At 47.1% G+C, this 18,740-nt stretch overlaps 1 protein-coding gene across 3 annotated transcripts in view; it reads right to left on the bottom strand.

Annotated features, from left to right (window-relative positions):
* LOC310834825 (ceramide kinase-like) overlaps positions 1-18,740 on the bottom strand; it is a 21,825-nt gene extending 3,085 nt beyond the window's left edge. Inside the window, exons 1-12 of one of the 3 annotated variants that reach the window (XM_083719226.1) lie at positions 18,518-18,740; positions 11,284-11,385; positions 10,314-10,439; positions 9,639-9,767; positions 9,466-9,529; positions 6,847-6,992; positions 6,395-6,469; positions 5,821-5,973; positions 4,950-5,055; positions 4,789-4,871; positions 1,562-1,761; positions 175-368 (exon numbers count right to left, since the gene is read on the bottom strand). In XM_083719226.1, the coding sequence (XP_083575352.1) occupies positions 175-368; positions 1,562-1,761; positions 4,789-4,871; positions 4,950-5,055; positions 5,821-5,973; positions 6,395-6,469; positions 6,847-6,992; positions 9,466-9,529; positions 9,639-9,767; positions 10,314-10,439; positions 11,284-11,385; positions 18,518-18,635 (1,496 nt within the window). In that variant the 5' untranslated portion in view covers positions 18,636-18,740. Of the gene's footprint in view, positions 1-174; positions 369-1,561; positions 1,762-4,788; positions 4,872-4,949; positions 5,056-5,820; positions 5,974-6,394; positions 6,470-6,846; positions 6,993-9,465; positions 9,530-9,638; positions 9,768-10,313; positions 10,440-11,283; positions 11,386-14,031; positions 14,102-15,150; positions 15,961-18,517 lie in introns of those variants that run through there. The other 2 variants (XM_083719228.1, XM_083719227.1) reach the window with 2 other exon arrangements.

Below are 18,740 nucleotides of genomic sequence, written 5' to 3'. Positions count from 1 at the left end.
CTGCCAGTCCCAGTTCTGATCACATGCTGTTGCTCTGATACTTCTGGCTATGTCTGTGTGGCACTAAAGTCTCTTTCACAAGCGTCTAAGTGTTGTCTGTAGATTGCTCTACTAACACCCGTGCCCCTGAAGTACAGCAGAAGAATATTTGCCACAACTATCCAGACAACCTACCTGACGCTGATGTCGGTATGTTGCAGGGTCTCACCATCGCAGGTCCAGCAGCTGGTGGGTGGTTCTTCCTGACACTGCCCCCCACACAGCCCCTTGCGTCGTCGTACAACTGGTTCTCCATCCTTATGGTCTTCCACTTTTGAGGTGAAACGAATAGCCCGGACCCGGTACACACTCACAAAAGGCAGGTCAAACTGAAAAGCACATTTAAGGTGTGGTTTTTTTAAACCCTCTGATCTCTGAAGCTCATAGCATTACCAGAAGGAGTCTTAACCTCTCCAGCTCTAACTCAAGCACTTGTGGCTTTAAGCAAAGCTCTGTATGAAGCTGCCTTCTACTGTCAGAGCAGTGGTCCTTTTAGCCCAAGGCAGACTAGCAGTAGTAGCCTGTCCAAGAACTTAGGCAGGTGGCATTTTGCAACTCTTAATACCCAATATGCTTTTTGCATTTCCTCGGCTGCTCTTCATGCAAAAGCACATGCTCTGAAGGAGAACTGTGGCTCCTCCCCTTATTTAAAATACTGCCTTTTGACCTGGGAGCCCCCAGAGTTACATGCAGAATATGTAAGAAAACACAATCGTGTCAATTCAAGGCACTGCAGTGGAATAAAATACCAGAAGAAGGAGTATCATGACCGGAACAATTCAGCCACTTTTAGAAGCCCAGAAGAAAACTAGCTTTCACCATCCCCTAGCAATAGATGGAAAGGGACCAAGCATACCTTTCGGATGAAGATGATCCAAAGCCTTTGTGCCACCATGGAAAAGGCCCAATCCTGTGTGTTTACCAACCTAAGTTGGGCAGTGGTGCCACGAGAGCAGAGCCCCACTCTAAGCCTCCGTGGCCTCACCATTTAAATGCATGGAGGATGCTCTTTGTTAACTAAAGAGAGGAGGGCCCAGGGGCCCAAGATGAAAGAAATCGTCAGAGGGGCTGTTAAGGAAAGGTGTCCCCTGCATCTGACGGCATAGTTCTTCCCATTTTGCTTAAGACAGGACAATGTAGTTGCCCAGAAAAGTCTCCTGTGTTCAGGTTATATTCCAACAGGATTTCCAACTGCCAGTTTAATGTGTTCAAGCCCCTATCTGTACCCCCCCTACCACTTCAACCCTCCACCAGGGGCTTCAGACTTTGCCTCAAAAGATGTTCAAATTCTAAAATAAAGAGTTGACCTCCAGTGTCAAACAGGGGACTTCAGTTCTGGAGCAGGAATAAATATATGCCTGTTGTACAGGGTGCTGAGTTTCATGAATATTTGAGTTTTCATAGTTGTAACTGCATCCACATGGGCAGAATTGCGGTTGTCAGAACGAGGCCTGGCCTTTTAGGTTCTGCCCCCAGCTCTGTGGGGAGACAAGTGCAGGGAAGGCAGAGGCTTTCTCCATACCTGGTCTGAGCCATTGGTGTGCCGAGTCAAGTGTCGCAAGAAGGAGAGTGCTGAGCATTCGTGCACCAGGATGAGGTCTGCTGTACCGTCAGCCAGGTGAGCACAGGGGGAGAGTCCCTCCGGGCTCTTGGGGCAGGCACTGCTCATGGAGGTCAAGTTGACAGCCAGGAAACGACCCTGAACCTGCTGCCATTCGCCATCTGGGGGGGGGAGGTGGAAGAAGAGAGAGGTTATGCTGGGCAGCTTTAGCTGAGACAAAGCAGCTGCTTGGACAGCCTGTTTGAAAAATGTTTTTTCTAGGGTGCAAGACTCCTGACAGCCCTGTGGCAGCAGCAATTTGTTATGTGGAAGTGAAGGTGAGGAACTCCCTCCTTCAATACAACTTCCCATGTGCTACAGCCAAGCACTGGCATTTAAAAGCTATTTCCAGGGCTAAGCCCTGGCTCAGTAAATCCTGATGGTGGGAGATTAAAGACAGCAACAATGCCCATTAGTCTAGAGCAGGCAATTAATTCCTATTTGAGGTTGCAAACTTTGCTCAGACCTAGGGATTCCCTTCTGTGTTTCTCTACCACATTCTGCCCCCAAACAAAGGCAAGCATCTCAAACCAGTTTAATTCAGTGCCACTGCATTTGCAGGAACAGGGAGATGACAATCTGGGTGGGAGTTACTGGTTTGCTTTTGAGGTCTCCCAATGAAATAGAAGACATGTTTTTGGTTTCATAAAATTCATACACTGCTTGATTGTAGAGAAAACCTCTAAGTGGTTGTTGCAAGTGAGGTGGCCAGTGCAGGGTCTATATAGTCTATTCTGATGTGAGGGACTGGCTGGATTCTGATGAGTACACACCAGAGGAAGGGGTGTTGGAGACTGACTCGGAAGATGGGATCTGAGGGAGGCAGAGAGGCAGAGGCAGCAGGAGCTGCAGGAACGGAGAACGTAGAACAGTTGCAAGAGGAGAGGGAGGTTAGGCTAGTGTAGAGTCCAGGGCTTCCACACCTCCTCCTCCTGCTCCACTGGCTCCCAGCACCAGGAGAGGATTGAAGAGGGAGAAGCAGAAACAGGTTGCCTGCAGGTAGAGTCTTCACCTGCCTATGTGCAGCTCAGGTGGGGAAGATCCATAAACTGAGGTTGGGGGTGGAGCTTCTCTGTTGTGCCAACTGCCTCATTGGGTGCACACCTAGGAATAGCTGAGAGATGTAGGACTGATAGACCTGCCTTTCCCTAAATTGTAAGTGTACTTTTGACAATAAAGAGTTGATTCCTCACTCTGGCCATTCCTTGCCTCACAGTGCTGTGACACCTGAGCCTGGAAATTAACAGGGTGGCTACACAGCCCTAGAAGACTATTCTGTGTGTAATAATAGCACCTCTATAGTACTTTAGGATCCACAGTGCTTTATACATTCATTAGCTTAGTAATTTTTACAATTTTGTAAAGTAGGCCAGAACTAGTCTTCCCTGCTGTAAGTAGGATGCATGAATGCAGGAGATGGCAGCTTGCTTAAGGCCACCCGACAAATTTGTGGTTGAGATGAGATATGAATCAGGAATAGAATGCCATATGCATTTTGCCATGACATTCCTTTTATGAGAAAAAGGCTTTGGGTTTTTGACATTGGCATGGCAGACAGTTCCTGGGCATGCGCAGCTTCTGGGTTAAGAAGTGGGAAATGTAGCTATGCTAAAGCTTTCTGCTCAGATGCAAGATGAAAAAGAACACTTTCTTGAATCAGATCTGGCCACTGCAGCGAGACATGGGGCTTGGGGCATCACCTGGTGTCTGCATATTCCAAAACAGGAAAAAAATGCAAAACTCTATACTCAGCAAAGCCAACTTTTTTTTTAACTTGAAAGCCTCACTGTTGCAGTTATGCTTATGTGCACATTTTCTAGTGCTGCATTTTTCATATTCAGGCATCTTTCTAGCGTGTAATTCTTGAGCAGTCACTGCTTGTGCACTTTGAAAATGCAAAGAGCTGGCATAGCTTAGTACAGTGGTACCTCGGGTTAAGTACTTAATTCATTCCGGAGGTCCGTTCTTAACCTGAAACTGTTAACCTGAAGCACCACTTTAGCTAATGGGGCCTCCCGCTGCTGCCGGAGCACGATTTCTGTTCTCATCCTGAAGCAAAGTTCTTAACCCGAGGTACAATTTCTGGGTTAGCAGAGTCTGTAACCTGAAGTGTATGTAACCTGAAGCGTATGTAACCCGAGGTACCACTGTATACTGTTTTTTATTTATCTGGATGCTGTTCTAGGAACCTTTCTGGATAAAAAGTGGGTATAAATATTTTGCATATGTACACCTGCAACTGATATACTGGCAGCCCCTGAATACACCGTTCATAGGCCATTCCTGGCACCTGCAGGGTCTCTCCCCCCCCCCCATCTTCAAAAAAATTAGGTATCCCATAGAATAGTTTGCAGTGTGTGCTTATTAGTGGTATGTGTGTGGTTTCTCTATTTTGCAAATGTGCCCACAAGCCCAAAAAGGCTGGCAACACCTGAGTAAGTGAAGTGCCTTGAATATTTAAAAGCACTATGTAAATTGTTTTATATACTTTGCAGTTATAAGGAGAAGAAACCTGTTTTTAAAAAATATTTTTAAAAGGTAAGTGGATATTCTCAGGAAAATTCCAAAGCCAGCTCTAGTTGCATACAACTAGCGGCAACCATGGATGTGTCTCGAGATGGACAGAGCCTGTTCCAATAGAGGCAACATACACATTCACACATGATACGTGCCCACTCTTGGAAGCGTGCTGGATCAGGGCAAATGTCTCTCTTGTTTCTGAGGCCTCTGTAGATGCTGTTCATACATTTAAAATGGGGGGACGGGGACAAAGAAGTAATAATAATAATAATAATAATTTTTTATTTATACCCCGCCCTCCCCAGCCAAGGCCAGGCTCAGGGTACTGAAGTACTGAATTCTGCTTAAAAACATGTGACAGTAAAGTTAGAATTTCTAATCTGTTCAATCCTATGGAATTTATGCATATAATCAGATCATTGTCTCACATTTGCATGTCACACCCATATATGGTTCTGTTACAAGAGGGTGCAGCTGAATTTTAAAAATAAAGTAGGATCCAGGGCACGTGGCTTCTATGCCCAGACCCTGGAGCAGCTTCAGCTTACAGGAAAGGATATGAAGGAACTGAGCCAGATCTAGCCCCAGCCAGTCGGCTGAGTATCAGTCTCAATGTCTAGTTCTCTCACCTATGTGCTGCTCCGGTTCTGAAAGGTTTTCTTCCTCTGTCCCAGCCGGTAACTGTTTGCTAGACTCTGAACAGACCACACACCTGAAAGAGAGGGGTGGTGTCACTTCTGATCCCAGCCTTACTCTTTATTGTAAAGCCAACTGTCAAACTTCCACCTACCCAGAGCGGCAGCGTGTTTGGTCCCTTGGGTTTGCCTCCTCCGTTCTGGCCACTTGGAATTCCACGGTGCCTTCATAGCTGCAGTTCCTTAGCAGTGCCTTGGCTCCTGGAGAGAACAGGGAGAGGGTTGTTTTCAATTGACTGACAGCCTGCAGCACTTCAGAGCAGATTCTAATAACTGATACATAATCCTAACAATCTCAGCTTTTATTTAAATACCAAGGACTGTGCTCTGGCTTGCTTTGCTTGCCAACCCTGCCTTCCCCCACCTCCTTGGTTGTCACCAATCCTCCCACCCTCACTCCCCCTAGACCTTGCCAAACCCCACATCCTCCTCCCCAAACGAACCTCTTACCTTCCCACCTCATGCTGCCACCACAGCCGAGTGGGAGGAAGAGTTGGTCTGGCAAGAGGAGGAGCAAAGGAAGGAGGCTGGAAGTGCTGGCTGGCCAGCCTGAAATCTTCTGGTGCTGCCACCACTGCCTCATCTGGACCAGGGGCAGATTACCAGGTTAGCTGGCTGCCACTTCCGGCCGCCTTCCTCCTTCCCATGCTGCTCCTCTGGCTAGGCCAATTCTTCACTCTAAATTATGAGGCTGCCGCTTCTGGGTAGCTTCCTTGTCTCGGCAATGGTTCTCCTGCCACTCTTCATGCCAACGGAAGGCTGTGCAAACTACTATGGGAAAACCAATAAGTACAACTATAAAGAGAAAATGTACCTATCCTTGTCCCCTGCCCCAAGCCAGAGAGCCCTGTCAAGCCTAGGAAAGAGGATTTTAGTGGGCTGGTCCAGATATTCAGTGTGCATGCTCCCTTTGTCAGTTGGGCATCACTGTTCAGCTTATCACAGTGGGTTCCTTCCCCTGCATACCGGCATAGGTGTAGCGCATCGGGCCCATCCAACGGTACTTCTCACTGGTGCTCACTACATCACCATAGAAGCCATAGCCAACCAGTGAGACTGAATAACGAAGAAGGTTTCCATTGTGCCAAATGCTGCAGACATCCATAGGTTGGCTGTCCCCTAGAAAACAGAAAAAGGGCACTAAGGTTCCAGATTATATATAAGTTCCACCACCCAGTATTGTGTTCTGCTACAAATTTTCCATCAGAAAAAGAAGTAGCATCTATATTTACCAAGGTACAAATCTCTGTTTGCATTCCTCAGCAATTACTGGAACACAATAGCCAAGATCTACAGTATCATTTGCAAAGGCCTCCAAAAGGATGTCCTTATCTTCTGTGCTAACCCTGCTCATCTATCAGTTGGCCTCCCAACTTTTTTACTTTAGTGGGGGGTGGGGGGGTTCCTCAAACCAGGGAGGATTTGCTTCCCCAACCCAGCCTTGCAAAGTTCCCAGCTGAGATATGTCAATACTCCATCCTCTCAAGAGTTGAATGCCATGAGCCATGGAATAAATGGGTAGGAAAGGGAAAATCAGTACCTATAACAATGTGCAGAGCAGAGGTGATGGGGTCGTTTGTTCCCACAGTTGCAAAACAGATGCAGTCTGTAGAACCTGAGGTAGAAATGGAGAGCAACAGATTACTACCCAGACTGGCTGGGGCAACCCAGTCAAAATGGGCGGGGTACAAATAATAAATTATTATTATTTAAATAGTTATTATGACATTACCTGGCTGCAACAAAAACCCCTGGACATGCACCTTGCTTTTTCCTGCATCTTCAGATGAGCAGGGCCAAATCTGAAGAACGTAAGAGGCCTGCTGGATCAGACCCAAGGCCTGTCGTATTGAAGTATCCTGTTCTCACAGTGGCCTGGCAGGCACTAAGAGGACCATCTGAAAGCACTGGGTGCCCACAGGTGCTTGCTACCTTGCAGGTCCTCAATCCCAAACACTCTTTCTCTCAAGAACCCAGGGCCCATATACTCACCTGCGGGTATGATGCCAATACGAAGCCTTGGGGACAAGAGTTCTGCATCAATGTCATTCTCTGATCCCCCGGCTTTTTGCTGTGTCCGGTTAATCAAGGCGTGCATTAGCTCATTAAAGGTGCCATCGCCCCCCACACTCACCAGTCTGTGGAGAAATGAGGTAGATTACATTAGGCACTGAGAGAACCTCCCTTGTGGTTCCCAAGTGAAAAGGTCCATGATGGGATTAAATATGGGGGGAAATGTATCACGTTACAAAAAAAATAGATTGTATTCGGGAATGGGTATCTGACTGTTTTAAATATTACCAAGTGAATGAAGTACTTGTAAAGGACTTGGTGAATGGGTTTTCTTACTGTAGAACAGAGTTTGATATGAATTTGTTAGACAAATATGAGAAGTTAATTTTGAAAATGTATAGAATACTTCTGGAATGGAAAGGACAAAATGGACAAAATGGTTAAAGTACCGTATTTTTCGCTCCATAACACGCACTCCCCCCCCCCAAAAAAAAGGTAAAGGGAAATGTGTGTGCGCATTATGGAGTGAGTGCAGGCGGGAGGAGCCGCTCTTGCTGGCTTTTCGGCGAGGCGGGAGAAGGAAAGCAACCTCCCTTCCTCCGGCTCGCTGGGAAGCCGGCAAGAGCTGCTGACACTCTGCTCAGCACTCTTTCAAACAAGAGGTGCACGCAGCGTGTCTGCCTGCTCTATGGCTTTTTGGCGAGGTGACTTTATAGTCTGATGGGCTGACTGTAATTCAAGGAAAGGGAGAGCTGCTTACTCTGCTTTCTTTACAATAAGCCGGAAGGAGGGAGAAAGAGGGCATCCCCTTCGGTCCCTCCCCCAGCACCTCACTGGTAAATTCAAGCAAAGCGACTTACAAGGCTCCTGCCCCTGCGTCTCCTCCTCCTCTTTTTTGCTCCGGTTCCAGCGAGGCAAGGCAGCTGCACAAATGTGAGCTCCCCCCTCTCTTCCTTCCTTCCCTCTCTCCCTCCCTCCCTCTTCTAACTTCAAAAAATATTGGGGGGCGGCCAGGTAAGCCCCACCTCACATACCACAATGGGGGTGGGGGATGACTCCCTCAAATATTTAATGGGGGGTGAAGGCACCTAGGCCCATAGGAGTTGGCTGCTTTGCCTAGGACAAATGTGAGCTCTCCATCTCTCTTCCTTCCTTCCCTCCCTCCCTCTTCCAACTTCAATAAAATATTGGGGGGGCAGGTACAGGTAAGCCCCATCTCACAGACTGCAGCTAAATTCTCTCTTCATTTGTTAATGACAGTGATGATGTTTCTTAATGCCACTGTTGACTGCTGTTCACTTTACATGGTTGTAATATGATTCTGATATACTGATTGTTTATTAAATAGTTTAGTACAACATTTGATTCAGATTTTTTTTTCTTGTTTTCCTCCTCTAAAAACTACGTGAGTGTTATGGTCAGGTGCGTGTTATAGAGCGAAAAATACGGTAGTTATGATACAATAGGCAAGAGACCAGGGCTATAATATAGAATTTGCCACTTGGAAGAAGCTCTGGAAAGTTAAATTAAAATTTACAGTCTATTATACATTAAAAAAGAATGACATGAAGATGATGTATAGATGGTACTTAACACCGTATAAGATTGCAAAAATGTATAAGAGTAAAACAAGTACCTTTTGGAAGTGTAAAATGTTGGGTGGAACTTTTTTCATATGTGGTGGACCTGCAGAAAGGCGAAAGGTTATTGGGAAATGAAGTATAATGAGTTTTTTTTAATGTTTAAAGTGATGATTTCCAATAAACCTGAGGCCTTTCTGTTAGGTTTAATTGGATCAGAGCTTCTGAAGGAATTGTTTAATTTGTTTATGTATGTTACGATGGCAGCAAGAATAGTCCATGAACAAAACTGGAAAGAAGAATGGCTTATGAAAATAATGGAATGTGCTGAGAGGGCTAGACTGTGAGAATTAAAGAACAGAATAGGAAAAAACTTGAAGAATGGAAATATTTTGTAGAATATTTGAAAAAATATCATGGTTGTGTCATGTTGTGTGCGCTGTTTGGCCTCCGCTCTTCAGCGCCGCAGCAGCGACTGGGCCAGGACCTCCCCCTCTGCTGTGGGGCCTCTGTTGGGGCCCACCACAGCTACAGACACACCCCAGAAACACAGCCACGGCCCAGTCTGACCCATCACGAGGCCTGCAAGCACTTTTCTGCAGGACTCCTGGTGTCCACTTGTAGCAGATTGCTCTGGATTCCATAGAATTTATGCCCTAGATTGATCTGAGCACACAATGTCGGTGGACTTCTAGTGGGGTCTCAAAGCAGGATGCTGAGGGTCATCAAGACAGCAGGGAACATAGATGCAGGTAAGGTGACAATATGTCCTTTTTTACAGAGGAAAGTCCTCAATTTGAAGAGCACTCCATTCCAAGTCTGGCAATATAAAGAATGCTAATGGGGAGGGCATTTAGTAGCTAGATAGCAGATTGAACAGGCAAACAGATCACCAGGTCACAGTCTTCCCTTGATATTTCTATTTAAATCAATACGTATAAATTAACATATATGTTCTCCTTTGTCCTCTTTTTTGGTGATGCAAAAGTGGCCATCCTAGATGCTGGCTAGTCCTTACCCATCAAAGTCACTGAGGTCTTGCTGCAGGATGTAGTCACGAGCCTCGTTGGCATGGCAGGTCTCTGGGAAGGTGCAGAAAAGGTCAGAGGTCATGTCACTGGGAATGGGAATGGGGAAGAGGCCCGTGTCAGAGAGAGCAGGAGAGTGATGGTCAAGAGAAATGGGACTTACCCAGAACTTGAACATGGATCCCGGCAAGAGTGAAGAGTGGGGCCACCTGACCCTGGTAGATTTCCACTGCTCGCCCGCGTCCCCCAACCGGGTTAATGAAGACAAGGAGGCTCTTGGGCCGTGTAACTCCTGAAGCAGAGGGACAAAAAACATCAGAACTTTCTTGGATGAGACCAAAGGCCCATCTAGTCAAGCATCAATCAGCTTCCTCTGTGAAGCACACATTCAAGTCATGAAAAAACTGTCCTCCCCAATGTTGCCTCCCACCCTCAAAAAAGTAGTATTCAGAGGTACATCACTTCTGAGCATGGGGTCCCATTTAGCTATCATTTTGCTCAGTGTCCATACATGAGAGGGGTGGAGACTTGATTTAAAGTCACTGTCAAAACTTAATAATCCAAACCAGAGTCCAGCCTTGAACTAGCTGAAATAGCCATCATGAGTGCCTTCAAGCTCATGAAGAAAGCCCACCTTCCATTGCTACTTACTTACCACAGTCCCCAGCAAACACACACACTGGGAGGGCCTTGCTGTCTCTCTCCTCTTGAAAACTAAGCCCTGCTCTCAGGGGCAACCTTCCTCTGTCATGGCAACCATGGCCTGTCTCTGAAGGCTTCCGTCCAAAAGGAAAGCACCATCTTTACCAGCCCTTTCCACTGCCACCTGAGAACTGACCGTGGTGATGGATCCAGCTCTGTAGGGCATTGACCCAGCGTACTGCCAGCTGAGACTTGGGAGGGGCAGTGAACTCCAGCATCCCCAGGCGCCAACACTCTTGCTTCTCCCGCTGCACAAAGAAAACTGGAAGAAGGGGAAAGAGGAAGTGAGAAAGACTGATGGACAAGAGGGCTGGTGTGGGATCTTGAGAAGCCAAGAGGGAGAGGCCTCCTGTGGCCCAACCCTTAAAAGGTGTGGAGCATACAGGAGATGGCCTGGGGCATTAATTACACATTAGAAATAGTATATACATTTACTTCCCTATGTATACATAGTTGTATAATTCCTGCTCACAGTCTGAAGAAAGAGGGTGGCTATTGAGATTACCTCTCAATCCTCCTCCCTGACAGGACTGAGAGTCAAGGACTGGAAACAGTAGAACCAGGAAGATGCCTAGAGTAAAGAAGTTCTATTTCTATGGTTAATCAAGGCTCCACCCTCTTCTATGTGGCAGAAATATAACTGCCCCCCCCCCCTTTACAGCCGTAAAGACTAGAAACTTAAATTTAAATCAATGATCAGGTGGTCAGGAGTTCATAGCAGTTATAAAATTCACTGTACCATGGAACTAGGAAGAGAGCAATAGGACATCTGGGGAGGAACTAAGCACAGCGCTAAAACCCAGCGAGCCAATTTGGGGAGCACACAGGGGAGGAAAGGTGGCAAAAGGCCCATCTTAGTCCAATAGCTCATCACCAGAAATAGTATGTCCCACATAAAGAATCCCTGACTGATGTCCATCCAACCTTATTCCGAATGCCACCAAAGGTATTGTACCCCCAGAAGTGAGCTCTACTGTTTGGACCTTCCACCCAAGATTTACAGTAACTTTCATATTTGACTTTTGAGGCTGCATGCCATGTTCTGTAGCATAAAACTGCCCATACAGGTTCCTATGAAGCTTCCTGCTTTGTTCTATCCTGCTCACCTGTGAAACAGCTTTCAGCCTCTGGAGGATCCTCCTCTCCATCCCTGGTAGCACCAAGCCTTGCAGCAACCATCTCCTGGACTGGAATGCAGAATCCCTGACCTGGGGAGAGGGGAGATCCATTATTCAGAGGGCGCAGGTGCTGAGCAAGTGCTGATGGGTTAGAAACCCTTGACTCCACCTTCTCTCACTCTCTTTCAGAACCAGACTGCAAGCAAAGGGCTCTTGATTGCAGATATGCAAAGTTCCTGTGCTGTATGACTCAACTGCCCACTTACTCTCCTGGGTCTTGGCTGGCCATTGCAAAGCACTTCACAGTTCTCCTTGTTGTCCTTCTTCACACTGGGGGAGAGGAGGTTAGAACACCCTTGTCAGGAGGAATGCCAGGACTGTATACTGGCTCCTGGATGCTGGGGCCCCCTGCTCACCACCTCTGCTCATTTATTTGCCCTTTCCCTCTGAGAGTCCAATCCAGAAACCATGCAGAGGGAGAGGAGGAGGATGCTCCTCCAGGCAGAAGGAGCTGCAGGACAGATGTGTGGGCCATACAGGCTGCCCTGCATGCACTAGATGGGTGTTACTCAGTTATATTAAAGGTACAGTACTGGCACACAGTGGGGAATTAGCTCAGCATTTATTGATGGCTGACAGAAATATACTATGTTCTCTAATTCAGGCTTCCTCAACCTCGATCCTCCAGATGTTTTTGGCCTACAACTCCCATGATCCCTAGCTAGCAGGATTAGTGGTCAGGGTTGATGGGAATTGTAGTCTCAAAACATCTGGAGGGCCAAGGTTGAGGAAGCCTGTTCTAATTGGAAGAAAATGACTGAGATAGGATAATTAACATCTGGGATATTGTGTGTATGGTGAGAAGGCAGTTGGCCAGGTAACATTTTGTGTGTAAAAAATGGCGTGTGTTTAGAATTTATTGGAGCAGAAACGTTCTAGATAATGTAAACCCAGTTGTGTTACTTGAAACTTTATGACTTCAATTTGTTCTGTTTGAAATATGTTCTTGTTTTTAGGCCTGGATATATTTTTTTAATTTTTACAGCTTTATCTATTTTGTATTCTCCCCCCCTCCCTTTTCCCCCTTCTATATATGAAACTGAACATAAAATAAAACAGTAGTAGTAGTAGTAGTAATGCCAGTCTGTTGCCCTAAAGAGGATGCTGTCCCATCACAAGCATAGGAACCAACTGCTAGGGGCCAAGGTGAGGTCCTTCCCCCCCCCCAATAAAATATCTGAAGCCCCCCAGTTGATGGGCATTGTCTTTCAAATGGTGCATGTGTGCTGCGTCTTGTGATTTATTATGCGGGACATGGCTTACCTGGTCTCCCCAATATTTTATTCAAGTTGACACCCCTGATCACAAGTTTTGAAATAACCTTGAACCCTCAATCCAATCTGCTTCTGTACTTGGAATAGTAGAGGCCATTCTGTCCTTCACCTCAGGCCAGCCTTGACACTTGAAGGCAGGTAAAAAATCAGCAACAGCAGGACGGAGAGCTGCCAAGCCATCAGGCCACAGACACTTGTTTTTTCCGGCTTTTAATAGCTCCCAGTTCAGCTGGCCAGGAAATTTAAAACTCTGGTCAGGCCAGTAAAATTCTGGTCCAAGACCCATGAAGCACTGAACAAACCGGACCTTTTCAGACCCTATACAGTCCCTAGGGGGTCAACTAGAATAACCAGTTGTGGCACCGATGACGTCTTTGCTGCAGAGGAAGCTGATGTGACCGAGAAAGCCACATATATATGAATGGTCAGGAGACACATCCTCTGAGCACCAGCTCTCACCCATAATGGCAAGCATCCAAAACCAACCCCCCCCCCCCCGTTTCCTACACTTCTGCACCAGGGCATCTGCACCAGCCTCAAGGGAAGGGAAGCGCATGCACAACCAACATGCTTTCAAGTCAACCCAGGTCCAGGTCCACGGCAGCACTTTCCCCGTAGAAAGAAGGCCTGCCTCTTCCTAGCATCAGCTTAGTGCACTCCTTCTTCTGATAAAAGGAACAGCAGAGAGCTGAATGCTAAGAAGAGGCCCAGGCAGCCAAAACGGCTGGCAGGCAGAAGCCCTGCAGCTAAGGCAAAGCGCAGAGATGGGCAAAGAGCGGGCCACCTCTTAGGAACACCCCTGAGGCCAGGGGTACCTTAGCAGACACGAGAATACAGTTGACCCAACACCTGACCACCTTGTCTGCTCAACTTTTAAAGGAGCAAGGCAGAGCCTGTCACTCACACGGTTCTTGTGCCAAATGAAAAGAAGATTGACTCTGCAACTTAACACTTCTAAGGGGCTGGGGGGAGGGAAGCTGGCTATAGGACTCTTGTCCATCCCTCTGACTCCTCCTCCACCCCAGACCCAGATGGCTCTACTGATTAGCTGGCTGAGTCTCTGGAGGCGAAGGAGAGATGTCCTCTTCTGGGACATCTGGCAACTCCGGGATAGGGCCCTCATTCTGATCCCTGCCCAAGCTGTCTACAGCCACCCCCCCCCTGCTCTGAATCCTCCTCCTCTGATTCCTGCTCCCCTTGCCCCATCCTGCCTGGCTCCGCAGGACAAGCACTCACTCAGAGAGTCATGATAGGAGTGACTACGAGCACGGGTAACTTTTTAAGAGGATTTTACAGGTTCATGGAGGTTTGGCTTACTGAGGGCTGTTATTCTTGGTGAATAAAAATTGATCTTTCATTTTACTGGCATGTTTCTGTATGTCAGAGACAAAAGATGAGTTACCTCCATCATGCCCTTCTTGTGAGTGAGATCCTTGCATGACTGCCTTGTGGTGCATGATTAGCTCATTCCAGACTGAAGCAGCTGAAAGACAAAGCCCCCCTCCCATGGCTGCTACACACCCAAATGGTTGTGTAAGCTGACTTGCACTCAGCTTCACTGAGGGCACCAAAAAGAGGACCAATATTTATTCATTAGACTCTAGGCAGGTATTACTCAAAAGACAGGTATTCTCCTCCTGTAACGCAGATATAATATGATCTTCTCACAAAGAAGCACTAATGACCTCAACTGTCCAGATTTCCAAGCTTGGCCTAGTCACACGCCATTTTCCAACAAGATGAAATGCATGTTTCATACTTCACTTTCATAATCAGTGCTTTTTTCGGGGGAGACGCAGGGGTACGCATACTCCTAAACATTTTGTGAATCTAAGTTTGGCCTCATTGAGGGGCAGTATTTCAATATGAGTAGGAAAATGAGAGTACCCCTAAACATTTTTTTAGAAAAAAGCACTGTTCATAATTATGTGTTTTTGAACTGTAAGTACGTGTAACTCCCAAAATACTGTGAGATTATCATAAATGTCATAATGCGGTATACAAGTTTGTGAGATTCAGTACCCACATACATCTGGGAGCACTTTATTACTGATTCAAGGCTAACAAAATATAAGGGACAGGTTGAGAGAATGAGGGGGCCCATAGGAACCACACAGTGTCACTGAGAACTTCCAAGAGGTCCGTCTGTGAAGACCTGGTCCCTTCAATGCAACAGCTGACATATGCAGCATTTCATTTCCCCATAGGAGTCAATGGGAACATCTAGGGGTCCTTCAGGAAGCCATCAGCCCTGGCCCCATCACTTGCAGCACTGAGCTAACCCCAATTCCACCTCACTTGGCTCTTTCACAAACAATGTTCCTCTTCAGTTCAATCTTCTAATCAGATGCCACTTGCTTAAGAATGGAGGGACAGGGGAAATGTTAAGATCAAAGGATGCCAACAGTCCTGATTTCTTGCTGGATAGCAAGAATACCAGCAACAGTGAGAGGAACTAGCTATTCCAACTTCCAAGCCTTGTTAGGTGAGTTGAATGACCTTTGTATGCTAGTAAACTGACCTGTTTCACTCAGATGTGAATAAAAATTCCTGCCAGGAGGCTAGCATGACCTTTAGTGAAAGCCATGCTGCAGTAATCCGACCCTGCAATTCCTGCAGTGAACCCTGCAGCTTGTTCTTCAGCCACCCTAGAGCAAAGCTTCCGCAAAGGTGGGAAGCGGAGGACAAACAAAATTGCAACACAGGATAGAAAATGTTTTCTTATTCTGCAAGAGCTTCCAATTGCATGCATTGTTCTGATTCTGAAACTAGTTTAGAATCATAGCCTGAAAGCAAAATGCCACTAAGGAGGAACAGGCCGTTTATACATGGCTTAGATGGATGTTTCACCTCCTGGAAGCCTTCTATCCATCTTCCCCATCCAAATATATAACAACTATATAATACAGATCAAACTTAAGGGTTGATCTATTCCAGCTCTCTAACAGTGCCCAGCCTTGGAAGTTCACAAGCAGACTGCAGAGCAAGAAAGAAACAACTGACCCTTGACTGTGGCCTTCTCCTCCAACCTGGCATCCTCCAGATGTTGGCCCCATTCTGCCTGACCAAGGGTCAAGGATGATGGGAGTTGTAGTCCAACAACAACTAGAGGGCATCAGGACAGGGAAGGCTGCCTACCCGCCTGCTACACTCTGTACATGGGGACTGTATTCAGCTATCATGACAGCTGTCCATAACCCTATCCTCCATAAATAAAAAAAATTAAAGCTAAATAATCTTTACATAGGGACGCGGGTGGCGCTGTGGGTTAAACCACTGAGCCTAGGGCTTGCCGATCAGAAGGTCGGTGGTTTTAATCCCCAAAACAGGGTGAGCTCCCGTTGCTCGGTCCCTGCTCCTGCCAACCTAGCAGTTGGAAAGCACCTCAAAGTGCAAGTAGATCAACAGGTACCACTCCAGCGGGAAGGTAAACAGCGTTTCCGTGCGCTGCTCTGGTTTGCCAGAAGCGGCTTAGTCATGCTGGCCACATGACCCAGAAGCTGTACACCGGCTCCCTCGGCCAATAAAGCGAGATGAGCGCCTCAACCCCAGAGTTGGCTACGACTGGACCTAATGGTCAGGGGTCCCTTTACCTTTACCTTTAATCTTTACATCTGCAGAGAAAGTTCATAAGCTATAGTAGATACTTTTTTATATAGACCAAGATCTGCTACACAAACTCTCTAGATAGTACTAAGTAAACCGATTTTTTCTCAGTTTCTCAGCCACCTCTATATCTGCAAGGTGGGAATAATATTGACCTGCCTTACAGGGCTGGTGAAACAAACACACTTTGAAATCTTAAAGTGTTCTCTATAAAATTCTCAGTATTATTACTTCTATCCTGCCCTAGAGGATAGTTGTGAGAAAGCATGAGGGTCACACCAGAGAGCATGCACACAAAGGGATCCCACACAAAGGGATCTATTGACAAACATAATAAGCAATGAAATACAATATGCATGCAGGTGACAACTGGATTTACTCCTTTATAAAACAAAACCACCACTGCTCAAGCCCCACTGAAATGAATTTTCACTCCTCAGTATAAAAGGGCTTTTCACTCTCACATTGCAAACACATACATACAAGACTTTTCAAAAAGGGAAGTATGAGTGAGACCTAAAACAAAATGTTGGGGTGTGTGGAGTGCTCCCTGTTCAGGATTCCACCTCTTCCATTCAATGTCCTCTTGATTTCCCACACATTTGCACATATACACTTGCAAGTTGGACTGCAATCCATGGCCACTAAGGAGCTCAGTTCTCACTGGGCTGTTGGGGGTCCTTACTGCTTTTTTCTATTTGTTTCTTATTGTTTTCGTACTTCTATAAACTTCACATTGTCCCATCCTCCCCATGTCTACTGACACCTGTCTCATGCATGGTTCGTGCTGTTTTGGCTGTAAAACAAAACAGCACTCTCAACATGAACCCTGGAAATAGGAGTTACTCACACACACCTCTGGCCCTGTGTTCCTTTAGTGATTCTCTAAGTCTGCATGCATTCTTTCCACATCCACCTGTGTTAAATGATTAACCTCAGTGAGGAAACTATTCTGGTGCTAAGAGTGGAGAGATAATTTGTCTTGTTTACCCGGAAAGGTAGGGCAAATATTAACCAAGACTAACTGCATTCAGAGGATGGAACAGCATTACCCTTAATAAAACATAAAAATAATTAGTACTGCGGGGCCTCTACTTATGAGCATCTCCGGTTACTTATCCCTGGGAATATGCATGTGGCAAACCCTGAAGTTATTGCCATGCAACTGGGGGAAGAGGGAGAAGCAAAGTCTGCCGGTGGAAGAGAGTGCAGCCCAGGGGCAGAGTACAAGCCGAAGGTCCCAGGTTTCCTTCCCTGCAGTTTAAGCAGGTAGTAAATGATAGGAAATACCTTTCTGTCTGAGACCCCAGAGAGCCACTGCCAGTCAGAGGAGGCACAACTGGGCTGGATGGACAAAGAGTCTGGCATGATACAAGGCAGGATCCTCTGTTCCTAAAATGGGGCAGCCTTGTCAACAATGTCACATCTTTTCTCTGCAGGTGTGGGAAATGTTCCTGCCAGACTTCGGCTACAGAACCACCCCCCAACCCCCAGGGCTGGATTTAGGTTTGATGCGGCCCTAAGGAGCTCCTGAAGGCAATGGAGCCCTTTAGATGTCCAGCTGTCCTTTGTCAACAACAATTGTCACTCTTTTTGTGTTGAATATATGCTATATAGTAATTTATGGATACCTAATAGGTATCTAAAGCCATTATATTTTGGAAATGTACATCCAGTTGTTTTTCCCTTGACATTTTTGGGGGGCCCCAAGCTATAGCTTGTATAGCTTACAGTAAATCCGACACTGCTCCTCCCCCCAGGCAACTGTCACACAGTGGAGTTCCTACCCGTTGTTTTCAGCATTGAAAGTGATTTTAAAGCAAACAAGAGTCCCCGGAAAGGCCATAATTATGGAATACTACCAACGTTCACCTTTACAAAGTGGCAAGTACACTGGATAGAGCAAGCCTGTGTAAATCTACTCAGAAGTAAATCCCATAAATGCAGTTGAGATTACTCCCTCCAGAGTGTATACAAGATCGCAGCCTTGGGCTGCATGCACAGCATCTCCTTAAAGCACATGCGCCCCCCGCGCCCCTGGATTCCGGGACCTGTAGCTTTGTGGGGAGAAAACCAGCGTCAGAATTTGGGGGTGAAGGTGTGTGTTCTGCTTCAGATATAGGGTGTTAAGGAAGAGAGAGAGACCTGGCGCCTCTCAAACCCCGATGGAAACCTGAAGAACCAAGACCCCCGACCAGCGGCCCAGTCTTGGCAAGAGGCGCCCGCGCCAAAGCCGCGATGCCCCCCGGGATGCCAGGCCAGGATTCCGCGAAGACACTCACCGCTCGTCCGGCCCACCAGCTCCGGCGTGCCCAGCAGGAACTCCCCGCCCGGCGGCAGAGACACCAGGACCCGCCCGGCCGCCGTGCGCAGAGGGCAGCGCAGGAAAGTCTCCCGCATGGCGCGCTCCGCTCGCTCTCCTCGGGGCAGAGCCGGCCCTCCTCTGGCGCCGCCGCCCGACGGCCTGGGCCTTTACCTGTCGCCGGCCGGCTAGGGCGCCTCCCC

Source organism: Podarcis gaigeae, assembly GCF_964106915.1.
Source record: "Podarcis gaigeae genome assembly, chromosome: 17".
Taxonomy (NCBI): Eukaryota; Metazoa; Chordata; class Lepidosauria; order Squamata; family Lacertidae; genus Podarcis; species Podarcis gaigeae.
Note: the sequence above shows the minus strand (reverse complement) of the source record. Positions and strands in the feature narration are given on the sequence as shown.